This window comes from Neomonachus schauinslandi, chromosome 3, assembly GCF_002201575.2.
Source record: "Neomonachus schauinslandi chromosome 3, ASM220157v2, whole genome shotgun sequence".
In the NCBI taxonomy this organism is placed as follows: Eukaryota; Metazoa; Chordata; class Mammalia; order Carnivora; family Phocidae; genus Neomonachus; species Neomonachus schauinslandi.
Genome location: NC_058405.1, coordinates 139147152 through 139165991, shown reverse-complemented (window position 1 = coordinate 139165991; position 18840 = coordinate 139147152). Strand labels below are relative to the sequence as shown.

The 18840-nt window shown below is 40.8% G+C and overlaps 1 protein-coding gene across 5 annotated transcripts in view; it reads right to left on the bottom strand.

The window, feature by feature from the left end:
- Positions 1 to 288: 288 nt before the first annotated feature.
- The window catches only part of OSBPL6 (oxysterol binding protein like 6), an 86271-nt gene continuing 67719 nt past the window's right edge, over positions 289 to 18840 (bottom strand). For 4 of the 5 annotated variants that reach the window (XM_021702724.2, XM_021702725.2, XM_021702727.2 and 1 more), the window contains 10 exons: positions 13096 to 13183; positions 12332 to 12585; positions 11443 to 11580; positions 11061 to 11124; positions 9181 to 9259; positions 7300 to 7444; positions 5232 to 5376; positions 3861 to 3987; positions 2282 to 2404; positions 289 to 811 (listed from right to left, as the gene is read on the bottom strand). In XM_021702724.2, coding sequence (XP_021558399.1) covers positions 703 to 811; positions 2282 to 2404; positions 3861 to 3987; positions 5232 to 5376; positions 7300 to 7444; positions 9181 to 9259; positions 11061 to 11124; positions 11443 to 11580; positions 12332 to 12585; positions 13096 to 13183 — 1272 coding nt within the window. In that variant the 3' untranslated portion in view covers positions 289 to 702. The remainder of the gene's footprint in view (positions 812 to 2281; positions 2405 to 3860; positions 3988 to 5231; positions 5377 to 7299; positions 7445 to 9180; positions 9260 to 11060; positions 11125 to 11442; positions 11581 to 12331; positions 12586 to 13095; positions 13184 to 18840) is intronic. The other variant, XM_021702728.2, reaches the window with a different exon arrangement.

Genomic DNA, 18840 nt, shown 5'->3' with positions numbered 1-18840 from the left:
AAGTAAAGCGTGTGTAGTTTACCTTCTTAAAATCCACTTACGTTAGTCTCATAATTGTTCTGAGCCCAGAAAGTGAATCATGCCGTGATTCAAAAGAGCTGTCCCTCACATAAACCTATGAGCACACATTTAAAAAATGATTTATTGTACATCTTTGCATTTCTTAAGGCATGAACAATGGCGTACAGATGGAACAGGGTTCTGAGGAGTATCACATCTTTTTTGACAAGGTCAGCACAAGTACACCACATCAAACGGACACACTCGGAAGTCCGAGCTGACCAAGTCCCGTGGTACAGGAGCTTCTAGATGCGGGGATGGTGCTTCCAGACAAAGGACCAAAAGCGTGGTTTATATGTCATGTTGCTTTAAACTCTCTGGATCAGCTTTAAGCACCAGTGACAGTTTGTTTTCTTTACAAACACTTCAGACTTTGGATTTGATATTCTCCTTTTATTCTGCTTTTCAAGGAGGGCGTGGATGTTTTTTAAGGGATATGGCTGCAGCAAAACAGAAAGGATCCAAAAGTGGTTAGGGGCCTTGTCTAATGCACTTCTGAAAGTCCATTATAAAGATGAATAGAAAAGCAAACGGTCGGTTTTCAGTCGACCCAGAAACCACGCGGAGCTCTAGGAAACATAATTGTGCATAGTTATTTATTCATTCAGAGCATGATATGTTGGCTAGCTCTACATTCTCAGTTTACCAAAGAACAGGGCTGTCTACTTTGCTAAACCCAGGGTCCTTTCGCAGCTCCCAGTAGGTATCATTAGAAACCCAGGCTTCTCTTTGATTGGCATCAATGACTTTTCTGTGGAAATACAAAAATCAACATTAGACACAAATGACGTTAAGGTGGCCTGGTCATTGGACCCTCTCCCGTAGACAGGATGTGTATGCATAAGGGGTACTTTGTAAGTCAGTTAGTGTCCTATCTGCTTATTGATGACTTGACTATTTTTTTTAAGATTTTATTTATTTGTCAGAGAGAGAGAGAGAGAGAGCGCGCATGCACACAAGCAGGGGGAACAGCAGGCAGAGGGAGGAGCAGGCTTCCCGCTGAGCAAGGAGCCCGATGCGGGACTCGATCCCAGGACCCTGGGATCATGACCCGAGCCAAAGGCAGTCCCTTAACTGACTGAGCCACCCAGGCACCCCTGACTTGACTATTTTGACCAAAAACAAAGTCCTTTTTGTTTGTGTTGCTTATTTGAAATAGGAGTGGATGGGGTCATGGGGAGAGGGAAAAGGGGCACAAATAAATCACTTCTAGGCAAGGCTAGAAAGTGAACTGCCCCCCAAAAAAGCAGGTACAGGGCACCTAGGTGGCACAGTCGCTGACTCTCAATTTCGACTCAGGTCGTGATCTCAGGGTTGTGAGATGGAGCCCCGCATTGGGCTCCACGCTCAGTGTGGAGTCTGCTCTGGATTCTTTCTCTCGCTCTCTCTCCCTCTGCCCCTCCCCCCATATGCTCTCTCTCAAATAAATCTTTACCAAAAGAAAAAAAAAAAAAGCACGTACAAGTTTTGTACTAAGAGCTTCAGGCCCCAGACCCACAAGAATAGTCTCTGCTTCACTTGCAGGGAAGGGTATGCAACCACAGTAGCTCCATGAGGCCCTGCGTGCTCCACGCCCAGGGTGCACTTTCAACAGCTAAAGGGCAAGGCCGCATTCCTCCCCAGGGCAGTCACGAGATGGCAATTCGAAAGGACATGAGGTTATTCTGAGCTGATGTGTCCTGGCTCTGGAGGGTAACAGATGGATTTGGAAAATACAGCTTCTTCATCTGTGTGATGTATCTATAATCCTACAAATAATCCTGTAATAATCACCCATGATGATCCCACAGAAGGGCCAAATCTGAATGACACAAGCCCCGTATGACAGAAATAAAATTAAATACTACTGAAGCCAGGATGACCTTGCGGGCAGTGGGGTCCCACTGTGGCCTTGAGTTGAGGGGGTGGAAAGAAGTTTCTACCATTCTCAATGGTATAGCTGAAGTACAAAGAGCATTCTGTGCAAGGCCCTCACCCTTTTTGCTGCCCACGAAAAGAAGAGCTGTGGAGGAGAATTGATTTGTGTGGTAACAAACTGTTCACAAGTGCAAAGTCTGGTTCAATACTTTCACTACCAAAACCAAAGTTACCCAAATCAGTTTAATTTTAAGCTCCCTGGACACTAAACTATCCCTCATTTTCCCTTTACACCTGGAGTTTCTCATGGCTGGTGGCAATCATCTGCAAAACATGAACTTGTTATAGGAATGAACTGACTTACTTAAAAAATTTTGGTATATGTTCAAGGTTGTTTTCTTCCATGTAGCGCCTTCGAGATCTCTGGAGTTCCTCCACTCTTTGTTTCTCTGCGGCCGCAGCTTCTAAATTTCCTTCTTCCAAAAATCTAAGCAGAACACAGTTATCCCTCTAATACACCATCCTCTTTGCTGGGAAAAAAATAATCTCGTCTTGTATAAAATTACCTTCTAGTTGCTGAGAACATAACACGGTGAACAGTCATACTCTGATAATGTGCCCTTGCTCCCACCCCAGGCCATGCTACCTCTGTCTGTCTACCCACCAATAACATACTTGCTGTGTATGTCAACTGCATTACTGTGTACAGCAATGTGAAGCTAGGGGTGGAAGGCAGGTAGTTTGGCCTTGGAGACTCTTCTGTGCTCTCTTGGGTTCTGTAACTTGAGATTTTCAGGATGATGGGAGAGTCCAGGCTCAGGACAATATGAAGTACGGGGTTGAGCTCCTTTTCCATATTATCGGAAAAACACTTGGTAAAGGCCAGAAGAGGGAGGATGGTAGCTGGCTGTTCTCCACCTACTTTTAGAACAGACTGAGAGGGAAGGAGTTTTCCTGTTTTATCGAAGAGAGTAAAACTGGTGACAAAAAGAGAATCTAACACCGGGGGAAATTACAAAAGGCTGCAAAAAAGGAAATGAATCATAAATGAAATTCAGGAAGGGAATACTGGAATAGAATTGAGAAAGAAAAAGCAGACCTAGTGGGGATTTGCAAAACCTATATTTAAATGTCAAAATGAGAGCAAAGAACAGGGATTCAATGTGATGCCCATGGGAGGTTTGTTGACACACTGGAATGTCAGACAGTGAGACCTCATGTTCTGGGGGCGGGGGGAGTGTAAGAGGACTGAATAGTAGGACATTCAACACTGGAATTTTGGGGCAGAAAACACGTAAAGCCACAGATACACTGGAAACAGAAAATGATCTCAGGCGGAATTTGTGTGGCATATAGAATTTTTGGAAAAAGTAAAATTAACTCTGTCGGAATGGACAACATGCATACAGAACTATATAAGAATAATAAAAAATAAGAATCAGAAGGTATTAAAGGGACTACATTTTGAGTACACCTCACATCCCATGGGATCAAAACCACGCTGGACGAACTCCGGACTTGGCTTGGAGCATTTCTAGATGTTCCTGTAACTTATCTTCTTATTCTTCAGGTTAAAAGATAGTCCATGTGACAGAGTAGTAGAAGTAAAGAGGTGAAAACCCTGGAGGAGGTCTTAGTGGAGCAGAGTTCACAAATTTGCACACTTCTGGTGAATTTGGGGTTGGGGAGCAGGGACCTTTTGTTAAGAACTGTGTTATCTTCTGTGGGAAACTTTGTTAAGCTAAACATCTGTTACGATCACCCAAGAATACCATCTTAGCTAGGGTAGAAGGCTCCAATGGTGCGGAGTGAATAAGGGAATGAGGGAATTCACGAATGATTCCATGAATAAATAAATGAGGGTGGTGAAAATAAACTTCGGTGGCATCCGTAGGGCCATGCCATGATCTAGTGTCCATTTCAAACATCATTGCCAGGCTCACCTCTGATCTGGCCGGAATCGGGCATCTGTAGGTGGAAGGAGATCTTTCAGGACAGGATCTAACTCATTGAGCTCGATAGCAAACCTCGTGAAGCCATAGTAGAGCTCATAGTTGGTTGGCATGGAACCTGGAATAATGCCCATAAACCACAGTGAGTGGCAGAGAGGTTTAAGGAAGCCTGCAGAAGGTGACTTAACCCAGGTGCTTAACTAATATCCACACGAATACTAAATTTGTAGTCAGAAAAATCAGATTAAGATTTTTCTTAGGCAGATTAAATTGGTTGTGTTTGGCTAGATAGGAAACTTTGTGTTACTTATCAGAACTGGTTGATTCATATATTTAATGAAACCCAGCCTTTAAAATAAAACCTTGTACATAGAGTACTCTTTACTGGGTAAACAATGTCATCATTTTTTCCTCAAATATTCAACTGGGTAACTAAATGCCAGGGTGATTAACTATGAACATTAAGATATCACCAGAAACACAATTTACTTCCTTTTAGAAAAAGAAAAAGATGCAGATCTAAATTAATATTCACTGGCACTTTTTAACTAAACTCAAAGGCAGGATCTTTGTATGCTTTGCTCATTGATGTATTCCAAGCTCTTAGAGTAAAGCTTGATGCATAGTCATTACTCAAGAAATAGCTGCTGAATGAATGAACTAACCACTCTATCAGCAGGAAATTTAAATACTCATTGAGGTCTCTTAGAAAACCAACAACTAATTTTAAAGTTAGGACTTAACTGACAAAATTGCAATGAAAATAAGTACCATGTGGACACTTGTTCTATTTACCCTTGATATTTAATTATTGCTAGTGTATTACCAGAACTCTCTTGATATCTTTTATTAAATGTCAACATATTGCAGCTTTTTGCTGCTCAAGTGAGAAGATCACTTATTCTGGTTAAGTTATTGACTTTGTGGATTATAGATGTTTGCACGCTTTTCCCTTGTTTTATTAGAACAGAGACTAAATGAGTAAGGATTTGTGTTTGTATAGTTCAATTGCCTAAACTCTTTAATAAACATACCTAGCTTTTGAAGGTAGGCATTACATTTAGAATGACATCACATGAAGCCTCATCTCTGACCACATGTCAGATTTGGCCTAAATTTTATAATTCCTTATTATCAAAAGTTGGGATTCACCTCATTTGTATGTTAAGTAAAAAATATAATCATGCTTAACTTAAGCATCTATGTTTTTATTTTTTATTTTATTTTTAATTTTTTTTAAGCATCTATGTTTTTAATCTCACTATGAAAGAAAGCATATGGTGAACTGCATGAGATGTGACATTCCCGTCCTTCTGTCACTCCAGGTGCCCTCCAGACACAAGATGCTCACGCCCATCTCACCTGGTCTCCAGATGCACTTTGCAGAGGGGGCCACGCCACAGTAGAGCCCTTCATGCCACTTCCCGAAGAGCCGGTGCACCACCTTCCCCTCCTGATCCATTACGACCCCCTGGACCTCATTCACATTAGAATTCCAATAATTCACCTGCAAAAACCAAACCCCAATGAAAACATCCAATCTGTTTCATAACACTAATCCCTACAATTTCCAAATGGAAGACATTCTTAAATTTGAAGTCGCTCATTCAAACCACTTCCAGAAATCTCTCTCAAAAGGTTTTATATGAAAGGTTGGCTTTCCAAGTGTTAGTGGACTTAACTTTAAAGAGAGAGAGAGATCAGCTCTACTCTACGCTAGGGCAGAAAAGGCTCAGCTTCTCTCCTAATAACCTAGTATTAACTTACCGGTTGGTAATTTCTTCCTTAGATGCCCCCGTCTCAAATTTCCCCTTCGTTCATGGATCTTAATGAGTTTCAGTGGGCCGTGCTGTAGAAGTCACTTGGGAAGTAATTTTCATAGTGCCTGTAAATGGCTAAATTTCATGAGGAAAACCCTGCTCTGGCCCTCTTCTAGCCATGCTTCTCCCTAGGAGATGAGAAGTCTGTGGGCATTTACCCATCTGGATCCCATGGCCCCTTCTAGATCAGGTCCTAGAATTCCCTTTCCCAACCACTCTAAGCTTCTTCCACTTTCTTTGGATTCATCCTTCCAAAGGACAGACCGCCCACCACCAGGGTGTGATGAGGCCTGAGGGGCGGCCAGGGGTGGCCGTCTGAGGCAGGTGTGGACAGAGCTTAGACGTTCCGCTGGACTGCCTTCCTACACGTGGGTGAGGCCCCCTGTGGGGCAGGACAGAGGCTGTCACAGGTGGGGAGAGGGCAGGAAGGCCATGAGCCAGGGCTGACTCTCCTGCACTGCCAGGTTGCCAGCTCGGATTTCTAAAGTGCCCAACCTGGCTGCGCGGGCTTTGTTACAAAAGGAATATTTGTCGAAGTGAAAGAACAGAACGTAAGTCATGTGACAAACTGGAGGTTTGATCTACAAATTTTAAATATTTACACATATGGAATGGGGTCTCCATTTGTACTTTTGCCCTGAGCTCTGCAAATATTAGAGGCAGGACTAAATCGAAGCTTCCCATGGCCTGCAAAACTAAACGCACACATTGACTGTCATCACCCAACCAGAGCAAGTAATGAGCCTGGTCTTTCAGTTCTGAGCCACCTAATGAGTCCACAAGCAAAAAAAGGAAAATGGGAGAAACATCTTGAGTAAATTAAAGATCTTCAATTACAACTAACATGACCTTCCAGTATGGCTTCAAAGGATTTCACTAAGAAGAGAACGTTTTGAGTTTTAAGACTCCAATATGTTATCTGTTTCTGCCATAGTAGAATGAGATCAGGAGTAGAGTAGATTAAAAGGGCTGGTGGGGTTTCTGTACCACGATGAATTCAGGAGCACACCTAACCATGAGGGCGATAACTGTGTATTCCACTTTAGACCAGAGCGACTAAGGGAAAATGCTATTGCGTAGGCATTCTATCTCAGGAATCTTTTCTTGTTAATCAAGAGGATGCTTTTTCTTGAACAAATTTGGACCATCATAGTGGCAGAGTTGGATAAGCTTATAGTGACTGGAAGTTATCATCCACATGCATCTTCAGAAATGACAAATGCATTATAATTAGCTCCCTAAAATAAGATCACTTGACTCTGTTGCAATCAAGCAGGAACAGAAATAGAAACCAGAAGACTCGCTTCAGGCAAGAAGTGTTTTCTGGAATTTTACTTAATGAATACTGACTGGCTGCTTAAAAAGAAAATCTTTAGAAAGAAGAGTATTTCTTCTGTTTTGAGATGGTGCCTTTTTTTGACCTCCACATGTTCGGAAGTCTGCATACCTGAGTAACTCCACTAGTTGGTTCTGCTTTCTTATCTAAAACGTCCTCAAGGATCAATGATATGGGACAGACTCACCTGCTGTTGTTTAAGGTAACTTATATTTCTCCTTTACGAAGCATTTTATATTATTTTTTTCTTTACTGTTGTAGGATTATCATTTACCTTGACAAATGTGAGTTTGCAAATGCAAACACTGCTTTTGGTATTTCTAATGGTTACTTCTCCATAATGCTCTATCCACCTCCTCCCACTGAGAATGTTGTGTATGCACGTGGTGACTTTATTCCATACATAGCAATCTCCATACCTAGTGCAAAATACAATGTTGATTAAAAAACAATGAAGGTCACAAATATATAGTACCATTTCTATGACTGAGAATATTCTTTGGCCAAAACTTCCTTTTCCCTCATTTTCCTCTAATTCCTCTAATTCCTTCCTTTTCCCTCAATTTCCTCTAATTTCCCTCTAATTGCTGAAAGTTTCTATGTAGTCAAGGAACCTCGTGATATGATTCATTCATTTAAGGAGCATTTCAGTGCTTTCTATAGTCCAGGTGCTAAAGCCACCAAGTTGAATAGGATCTGTCTCTTGCTCTCTTGGAGCCAACAGTATGGTAGGAGTAGACTGACATGGCAACAAATACTTGTAATAAAATGTGATGAGGAAATGTCATGAGAACACAGAAGGGGGAGTCCTTAGATCTGCCTGGACTGTGGGGGGAGTATCAAGGAAGACTTGCTGGAGAAGGCTGGATTCAGTCTCAGCTTGGAGGAGGGACAGGAGGGCACTATAGGCCAGGGAAACACACTGACAAAGCCACAGAGGCCAGAATAGCACGATGCATCTGCGGGCCTGCCAGGGGTACGCCACATGTGAATGGGTGTAGTGGGTGGCCAGTCTGCAAAGGGAAGGCCTTCAACAATGTTCCGATGAGTCTAGATTCATACTGCAGGTAATGGGCCATCGTGGAAAGATTTGAGGGAGGAGACAGGCATGATAGGATGTGCCTTTAAGAAAGATTACCCTGAGGACATTGTTTCATACTCTGAATTAAGACCAAAAATGTGAATAATTCTTTGAGAAAAGACTAATGATCATAGATAGCACGTCTAATGCAAATTCTGGGTTACAGAAGTTACAGAGTTTCTGCCAAGGAATGAGGTGACATAGCTTCAGATCACCTTTAAGTTTGCAGATTATCTGTATTTTCAAATAAAATGTTATTTCAAATTAAAATAAAACACTTCTAAGTTTCTAAAAAAATTTATGAATTGGTATGATGCAGGCTCTCTACATACCTGGGAAAACTCTTTCTTCTCATGAGTTTGCAAATATTTAAAGTATATTTATACACAACTAATGAATCATTGAACACTACATCAAAAATTAATGATGTACTGTATGTTGGCTAATTGAATTTAAACTAAAAAAAAATAGTCTATTTTGTGGCCCTGGGAATTCTCCTCCCTCCCCACCTTCCTTCATAACCCATCCACCAGCAAATTCTGTCACTGAATAAACAAAAAGAAAACCAAACAACACCAACCAACTGAAGAAAGAAACAAAAACAATCAAGCCTTTGGCCTCAATGAAAACTTCAATTAATTTTTAAAAATTTATAGGCTATATCCTTTAGAAAAATACCATGAAAAGATTCCATCACTCTTCTTTAATAAACTAACTTAGACATTAAAAATAGTCCCTGGATCTAACATGAATTCAAAAGTGAAAATACATATTGTATAGAAAAGAAGTGGCTAAAAAGAGAACCTTTGCTCTAAAATGCAAACTAACATGGTACCTGGGACAGGCAGGTAGCTGGCATTGACTTGATGAATACAGGATATGAAGAGAGAAGCAGGGAGCTTTGATACATACACTGAAGTGCTCATTTGCTTTTGTGGGGGTCCATTCTCAAAACTTTGGAGAAGTTAACAGAAGCTTTGGAAATGGATCACTGGCACCTTCTAGAGTTTCAAAGACCCATTTCTGATTTAGAAAAGTAGGTAAGACACCAAAAGGAAGATGAAAGCAACCTACTTTGGAAGCATGACATTCAGTGTTCCAACAGGCAGGATTTCCATGGACTTCCCCCAGAACTTGTTTTTCCATCTGATATCTAAACAACATAGGCAGAGGAGAAGAAATATATATTCCATATCTAATCATTTAGTCTATAAAAACTAACATCTGTATTATACTCTACATTTCACAAAGAACTTTTACAATCAACAATTGATTCTATATTGTTGATTTAACATGTCATGTACCTGGGGATGGCCCAAAGTGAAAAAATTAACTGTGAACCAAAAAAATCTACTATCTATGTTTCTCCAGAACTCATGTTCCATATTTGTTTCAACGAATAAAACTGGGAAAAGCTCAGAGCAGTACGTGTGTATGTGAATCCACATACACATATACACACAGATAATGTCTAAATAAATGTTGTTAAAAGTTTTAACTAAATGGTAGAAATAGTTAACATATATATTAAAAAAAATAAGATGCACAGTAAAAATAATTGCAGTATGACAATACCATTGATTTATATACACACTGATTTGAAAAGTTATATGATTTGGGAGAACAGAAAAAAACAAACAAACAAAACCTCTAAATACAGAAGGGTAAGCAAAATTTATGAGAAAGTGAAATTAACAAACGTGTTCATACACTGGTTAAGACATGGCCCAGGGCTTAGTGTTTATCTCACATGATGGTTTTATGTTTTACTTGGGGACACTCAGGTTTGCCTGTGCATTTGTAATAACCACTAGGTCCCATTTTGATGAACTAAGTAAGGGAGCTTAGTGCTATCTCCACAAAATTTCTGACACTTTGTTATGACCAAGAAATGATGTATTTTCGTATTTTGCAATAAAATACAGTCACAATGCTCTATCATTTTGTGTGTTTGCAGACTGAGAAAGGGCATATGAGAAGAGATATTCTGTGATCAATGAAGCCCCCTTCCAAACATGAAGAAACAATTTATACTTAATGGTTAAATGGACATACACGGTTGACCCTTGGGCAACACGGGTTGGAACTGCGTGGGTTCACTCATAGGCAGATTTTTTTTGATAAATGAGGTAGAGTACTATAAATGTATTCTCTCTTCCTTATGATTTTCTTAATAACATTTTCTTTTCTCTAGCTTACTATTAGAATATAACATATAATACATATAACATACAAAATACGTGTTCACTGATGGTTTACACTTTATTGGTAAGGCTTCTGGTCAATGGTAGGCTATTACTAGTTAAATTTTTGGGGAGTCAAAAGTAACACATGAATTTTAGACTGTGTGGGGGTCAGTACCCTAACCCCAGTTTTGTTCAAGAGTCAACTGTATATATTTTTCTTTCTAAAGGGATTTTGAAACTTGTAATTTTATGTGAGTTTGTAACATTCTGACTAAACAATGGGCACCGTACAAGTAGAGACTTCAAATCCCTGAGCCTCAGTGAGTTAAAGACCACAAATCAGCACAATGTTTACATATCTAAATAGACTGTGACCACAGATGATATGTCACAGAATCTTCTTTAACGATTAAGATCTCCTTGCACACCCTCAAGAAGCAAGAAGGCAGCAGATAGAACCTCCATGTTATAGATGCAGTCAATGAGGCATAATGAGGTAAAATGATAGCCCTGAGCTGACACAGTTGGCATGGAGCTCGGCTGTCCCCAGGGCTTTGTTTCCTAGGTATACAATCTCATCTCCTGGATGACACGGTTTCATATTTAAACCAGGAAATCTAATTTCTCAAACTGAATTCCACACCAATTACTAACATTCTCTGAGTCCCAAACGTAAAAATGTAACCTGAGCATAATGTTCCTTTAGAAACCAGAAACTGTTTCATAGGCTCGCCAATTGGATTTTGAAGTTATAATTGAAATACAAACCTTGCCAAAACACAAAATTCTTGGATTCACAGTGACAGGCAGAAATGGGTGGATGATGGCTAACCTGGTAATTAAAACAAAAGAGAAGGCAATGACATCGGAGTTAAAGCTTCCATAAATGATCATTTTTTTCCAACATACACTGGCTACCCCCAAATATAAACTAGTCAACACATCCATCTCTATTATTGAATTATTCTCAGAATCTTCCACTTTAAGACTTCATGCTTAAACTCAGAGAACTTATATATATTAACAGAGTTTTCTGTTAACTGGTATCATATCCCACTGCAAACAGTAGTTTATCAAAAAGCTGTTTCATCATCAACCTGTCCTCCTACAGTGTCTGCATAGAAACCTCCGTGTGTCCGATGGGACCTACCTGTTCTGAGAAAAATCTGAATCCCTTGTCCTCTCTAATGCATTCGTAAGTCTCCCCAAGGACAGGGTTGAATGGCTTACTTCCTGCTCTGAAATAGGTGGAGCAATATCCTGAAACTGCAAATGCAGCAATAAGAACCTGTTAAAACATTTAAGAAAGGAAAATAATATAGGAGAGACTACTTCCAGGTCTGTTTGTCCCTTATTTCTTGAGATTTTACACACCCCTGTCCATGGGTGCTGATTTGATGGTGTTTGCTTTTTCTATTATCTGCACAGACTCTTCATAAACTCATGGGTTAAAAAATGAGTGAAAAAGATGCAAAAGTCCTTGCATCTGAGGCCAAATATTCTTCATTCAGCTGTCACCCAGTTTCCCGAGTATCACAGAGCTCAGAGGTTCTGAAACCCAGCTTATAGGTTAGTCCTTTGCACAACTTAGCACCATGAGCAGGAGGCTTGTGGCTGCTGGTACTTTCGGGAGGGCAGTCAAGTTTTCCACAGTCGTGTGGAGTAGAGGCCAGGGCAAAGCACAAACAGGAGGTTCATTACTCTGATCCAAGTTCTTGAACACATGGGCTCTCTTGGCTTTCAAGAAAAGCTGCTAGGGCAAGGCTAGGCATGCCTTAAACCTGGAAGGAGTGTGATACCTTTACATTCTAACTTCAGAAATACTCATGACCGAAGATAGGTCATAAAGCATATATTGCCTATGGAGGTATCTGGAAATTTGGGGGCCCTGCTCAATTTGTGCAAATGAACTGTTTCCTCCTTCACCCATGCAGTGGAAATGTTATGCAGAAACCAAATATGCCATCCTAATGAATTGTGCCTTAGTCCACATCTAGGGTTGACAACTCCCCGAAAGATACTGCTCTATTATGGATTACCATGCGCTCGTAGGGGTCGTCAGTTTCTGAAGCCTTGTCCATAAGCTCACTGTATTCGATTTCCTCACAGAGATGCTGCAGGGTGTTGAGTGGCTCATTTAGCTCCACAGGCATAGAGACTTTAGACAAGTCTTTACCAATGTTGTTCCTCAAGATATTCCACAGGTTAATGTTACTGGTGTCGGGGCAGGGGGCTGGCAGGCATGTTCGACGGCCATTTCGGAAGGCTCCTCCTGTGAGCTCCCCATTCAAGACTGGAAGGGAGACAAAGACAAGAAGCACGATAAAAGATACTTCGCTTTTTTGATTTCATAGCATCTGGGAAGAAAATAATTCTTTCAAATACTTCTGGTTGTGATACATTTCTTAAGCCTCCATTATACTCTCTCAAGAGTGGAATTATTTCAACACACGGTTGCTTATACATGCACAAAACATCAATGTACAGCTTTTTTTTAACAAGGTATTACATATGCTCAAATATTATTCCAGAAAAGATAAGTCAAATTTTTAAAAATTAAATACATTTATTAAGAAAGACTCAAACTTCTGGTTTAAGCAAGAAGTAAAACTTTTTCATTTAAGCTTCTCCCTAACGGATTTTTCAACCATTTACCTTAACAGATTATACAAATATAAAATGTACTGAATGATCAGCTGCAAAAGGAACAATCAGTGAGGGGAGAAAATAGTTGTTCACTGAATCACCAGCGTTCTAACTTGGCAAGAAGACAGAGCAACCTGGGAGCTCAAAGGATGCATACTTTGCCGAGAAATGTTGTCTGCAACACTGGTGTTGTCTTCAGATATATTATCACTCACGTCACTGATGTAAGACTCATCGTCTGAAGCCTAAAAAGGGGAAGAACACAGAAAGGATCAGAATTCTTGTTCAGTCTTGAAAGGTCAGGAAATCAAATGACTAAAAACAAAACATTGCCCAAATAAGCAAAAGCACAGGTCACGGGGGGAAGTGTATTTGGCGTATGTGCAACGACCACTTGAGAGAGAGAGTGAGTCATGAGCCAGAATACAGCATGGCTGGAAAGCAGCCTTTGTGTTTAAGTAGCCCCCTGCCTTAGCCGGGGTGGGGGGCTGGGGGAGGCCAGTACTTCATCAGAAGTATTTCAGTGCAATACAGTAAGAATGTACAAAAAGGGAGGCCTTATCCTCCCCTTAGAGGAATCAGGAGGGGCTGCCCAGAGGAAATAAAATTGGCACTGGGTGTTGGAGAGGTTTTTAGAAGGGGGAGAAGCACTGGAAGAAAGGAGAGTGTACAAAAACGCAGAGAAACATGAGAGGAACATTCCATTCTAGGAATGCTCAGAAGCTGAGTGGCTGAGACAGAGGGAGGGGTGAACAGGAAGAGGGTCTGACTCTGAAGGTCTTTTCATGTCAACATAAAGGGTTCCTGGGGTGCCTGGGTGGCTCAGTCGTTAAGCGTCTGTCTTCGGCTCAGGTCATGATCCCGGGGTCCTGGGATCGAGCCCCGCATCAGGCTCCCTGCTCGGCGGGAAGCCTGCTTCTCCCTCTCCCACTCCCCCTGCTTGTGTTCCCTCTCTCGCTGTCTCTCTCTGTCAAATAAATAAATAAATAAAATCTTAAAAAAAACAAACAAACCATAAAGGGTTCCCATATAGTCCCACAAGTTATTACATGCAAGGGGATGACAGTCATATTTTTTTTCAAAAGCAATTACTCTTTTTATTTCTGTTAAATTTTATTTATTTATTTTTTATTATTATCACATTTAGTTTTCAGGAAGATGCCTGGCAGCTTTCCTTCGGGAGCTCTGATGATAGGTGACTCCATAGATCTGGGTAGGGGATACTGACAGGTTAAGATGACCATGACGAGGATCTGGAAGTCAAGCTGTTTTGAGAGCCACATTTGAAGACAATGGACAAAATGTGGCAGATTATTTGCGGGTGGTGGAGGAAGATCCAGGGACAGGGGAAATCAAGAATGAAGCCACTCTCTCCAAGAGAACAACATGGAACGAAAATGAAACCAAAATTTGCATGAGAATAAAATTAAGGGGCAACATGTGTACTAAGGGGAGTGAGAAATGGATGAGATAAGAAAACAGAGTACAGTAGAGCCACTCAGAGAAATGGGAACAACCAACAAAGCCGCTGATACTTATTCACTTTCTCCAAAATGGAAATAATGTTACATTTTTTCCTGCACAGATAACAAAACATTCTTGCTGTAAAAAATTAGAAATTATAAGAGGGTAAACAGATTATAGAAAAACCAACCGTAATTCTATCATCTAATGGAAACCGCTTCTCACATTTGGTGGATATTACCCCCAATGTCAAAATGCCTATACAAACATATTGACATATCTATCTTTAGATACTGAACAAGGGGGTCAGTTTACATCTTGTTTTATAGTGTTCTGAATATATTTCCATTATAATAAATACAGCTCTCACCTTTATTTGGAATGGCAACATAATTCATTATACAGGTATAACACAAGGAATTCAGCCAGCATTTAAATGGTTTCCAATGTTTTATTATTATTATTATTTTAAAGATTTTATTTATTTATTTGACAGGGAGAGACACAGCGAGAGAGGAAACACAAGCAGGGGGAGCGGGAGAGAGAGAAGCAGGCTTCCTGCGGAGCAGGGAGCCTGATGCGGGGCTCGATCCCAGGACGCTGGGATCATGACCTGAGCCGAAGGCAGACGCTTAACGACTGAGCCACCCAGGTGCCCCTCCAACGTTTTATTATTATTGATAATACTTGGATGCACTTGTAAAATACTTGGATGCAATCCTTGTAAATATATTTCTGTGAATCTGTCTGGCAGTTTCATTAATATTTATTCCTAGAAGTGAAAGATCAAATGGGTCACATTTAGGCTATAGGCACATGTTGCCAAATTATTGTCCTGAAAGATTGTAGTAATTTGTTCTCACCAGCAGCACATGAGAACAGCCATCTCTCCACACCCACTCAAACACTATATATTATCAATCCTTTTTTAATATGTATTTACCTAACATACATAAAAGATCTCTTTTAAAGTTTGCATTTCATCTTGTGTAAATTTGTTTTCTTTCACACATTTTTCAGCCCATCATCTAGGTTGCGTTTGGCTAGTCTGCAATTTATTTTTTAATGCTGTGTATGCCTTTTGTTTTTTTTTTTTGCCATGTAAAAGTTTTAAGTTTGTAGGTAATAAAAAACAGTCTCTGCCTTTAAGGTTTCTGGATTTATTGCTGATGTTTTAAAAGTTAAAGTTGAGGGGCGCCTGGGTGGCTCAGTCGTCAAGCGTCTGCCTTCGGCTCAGGTCATAATTCCGTCAGGAAGATGCCTGGCAGCTGGGATCGAGCCCCTTAGCGGGAAGCCTGCTTCTCCCTCTCCCACTCCCCCTGCTTGTGTTCCCTCTCTCGCTGTGTCTCTCTCTGTCAAATAAATAAAATCTTTTTAAAAAAATAAAGTTGAGAAGAATTCCTATATTTAGGGAGAACAGTGATAGAATTATTGCATATATAAATGAATAATTGTAGTTTTGCTTTGCAGACTGAGCAAGTCTATAAAGATGGCAAATTGAGAATAAAATCTTTTTCTGATTCATGTTTTCCCACTGCAAATGGTTTCCAGTTCCTAATGACTGCAAAATCATCAGGTATGTGAGAGCCACCTTCTTTTTTTTTTTTTTTTTTAAAGATTTTATTTATTTATTTCAGAGAGAGAATGAGAGAGAGCACATGAGAGGGGGGAGGGGCAGACGGAGAAGCAGACTCCCTGCCGAGCAGGGAGCCCGATGCGGGACTCGATCCTGGGACTCCAGGATCATGACCTGAGCCGAAGGCAGTCGCTTAACCAACTGAGCCACCCAGGCGCCCGAGCCACCTTCTTAAGCTTGATAGAAAAAAAAAAGTAAATCAAACTCTTCTACATGATTTCTCTTAAAAAAGCTAATCACACCAAATTATGTTAGAGGAGACAAATGCCTGTTCAAACCAAATTTATGTTGCATGCCTGTGTACTGTATGAATTTATTAAGAAAACATTCATGTTTATCCTACAAAAAGCTATAAACAGTCTATTCTTCTTGAATTTCTAATCTCTCCCAAAGTAATATATGATAAAAAATGGTCCGATACCCATTTCCTTCTAAAATGGTCCATGTAGAATGTAAAACAATTCCACAATGACAGTAGGCCCTGAGTAAGATCTATATTCCCATATGTGTGAGCAATAGCTAAGGCTGGCCCATCTGGCTGTGGTCCATGCACATTATCCTGTATACAAAGTTAAGGCTCTGTAGTATTATAATAAAACAATTAACACATATTCATTTTCTCCCCCTGGTCAGGAAGTCCTGAGGACAAATATTTCTCCTGAAGAGCTTAGGCATTCAAAAGAGTTCAGGGAATTTTTTTTTTTTTCCCCTAAATGTGACCAGGCATATAGCATTGTGGAAACAAGGTAATAGCAGAAGAAAGGAAGTAGATCATTCTGGAAGCAAAAACAGCATTTTTTTAAAGGAGCTGAACATCCATTAAATGAAGTGTGTTGGTAGATATCACATTGAGAGGATTTTTCTCTCACTCATGGAAAATGTTAATGTAAGACAGCTAATGCCCAGATGTTTCTCAGATTAATCATGTGTTAAAGTGCTACAAGCATTCCTTCATTCAGTTAGCAAATATTTGGCCCCTGGAAGGATCCAGAAGAAGAGAAATTGCAAGAGGCTGTAGCTGAGAGCAGAGATTAGATTATAAGGGTCTTTGTATGATGGCTAAGGAGTTTAGGCAGTTATCCTAAGGACACTGGGGAATAAGGACATGATCAGATTTGCATTTCAGAAGGATTAATCAGGCTGTCCAGTGGAAAATGGATTAAAGGGGCAAGAAGGGAGGCAGAGAAACCAGTAATGGGGACTGGTCAGGTAATCCAGGGGAGAGATGATGGAGGACTGAATTGGAGTAGTGGCAGTGAAGCTGTAGGAAGATGTATGGACTTGGTAGGATGTAGGTGACAGACATTACAGAACCCAGTGAGTGAATCAGCGTGGGTGGCTGGTCCTAGTAAGGCAGGTGCGGTGAAGGACAATACCCAGGTATTTGATGTGAACACCTGGGCAGAAGAGCACCAGGATAAGCAATATGAGAAGAATGGGTAGGTTTCTCGCCACTTGGGGGGGTGTGTGTGGGTACGGGCTTTGTTGATTAATCCATTTTTGGACATGCCGAATGAGAGGTTCCGTGGAGTACCCAGGGGGCAATGTCTCACAGGTGGCTGGTTATGTGGATCCTGAGCTGACTCTTGCTCTCTCTCCAGACCCGTTTTCTCTTTGAGCTTTAGATCTGAATACCCAAATACTGGCCAGATAACTCCACTGAGAGGTCTGATCAACTCACAAAGCCTCCAGGTGAGTACATCATCTCCACACAACCCCTGTCCTTCCCTCCGCCACCAGGATCATTCTTTCCTCAGAGCTGGTACCACCACGCTGCCCGGACTTGTGCGATAACCCACGTCACGTCCCCTTCATTTCCGTATTGTCAGCGTCTGCTATGAGTGGCACTTGGGTCCCCAGCCAGTGTGCCTCCAAAAACTTAAAAATAGGGAAATTAGGTTGCTTTCAGAGAGACAGCTATAAAGTCATCATCTGATGGGTCAGAGCTCCAGTAACATGAAGCCAAATCTGACTGGAACCTGACTGAAGAGGATGAAGGACCGGTCAGCAATGGGAGGTCAAAGAAAAGAGAGTCAGAAAAGAAAATGCTGGTAGCATGTCTCTGGCATGATTGGCTCCCAAACACAAATACCCTGTCCATGTGGCACAGTGTCCCTATAATGGAGACAAAAGAGTGGAGTTATGACGTCCCGGCCCCCCAGCCTTCAGTTCACTCAAGTCACTGTTCCTGCTCCTGTTCCTTGCTCACCAAGCAACCTCCTGACTAGAGCTAGGCTTCCCATGCAGGTGGGCCTTAGGAAAAGAGACACGAATCAGCAAGCATAATTATTTTGTCCATCTGATAGCATCTGACCAATTATCATTATGAATAATTAAACTGGTACCCCGGCTTGTACCCGGGAGTCTCTGTGAATTGGTAAACATAGGACCAGGGATTGGAGAGGCAGGTGCGTGGCTTGGTGTGGTAACAAATTCAGTACGCGATACAAGAATGCTATTTTACCTCTCCCCCATTATAAAAGTGGTATGTGGTCATTATTTCTTTCTTTCTCCACTTATTTTTGTTTCTAAAATCCCTCATAATTTCAAACATCCAAAAACAACTACAACTAATTATCAGGATGTTTCCTTCCAATCTATTTTCTATGCATATGGAAATAACATTCAGCAACTATTTCATTTCCTTTTTGTAACAATTCAGTACAGATTTGCAACCTCAAATGACAAAATTTTTAATCAACTGTGTGGGAAGGAGTTTTGGCTGCTTCTCCCAAGCCGAAAGAAAGAAAGAAAGAAAGAAAGAAAGAAAGAAAGAAAGAAAGAAAGAAAGAAAGAAAGAAA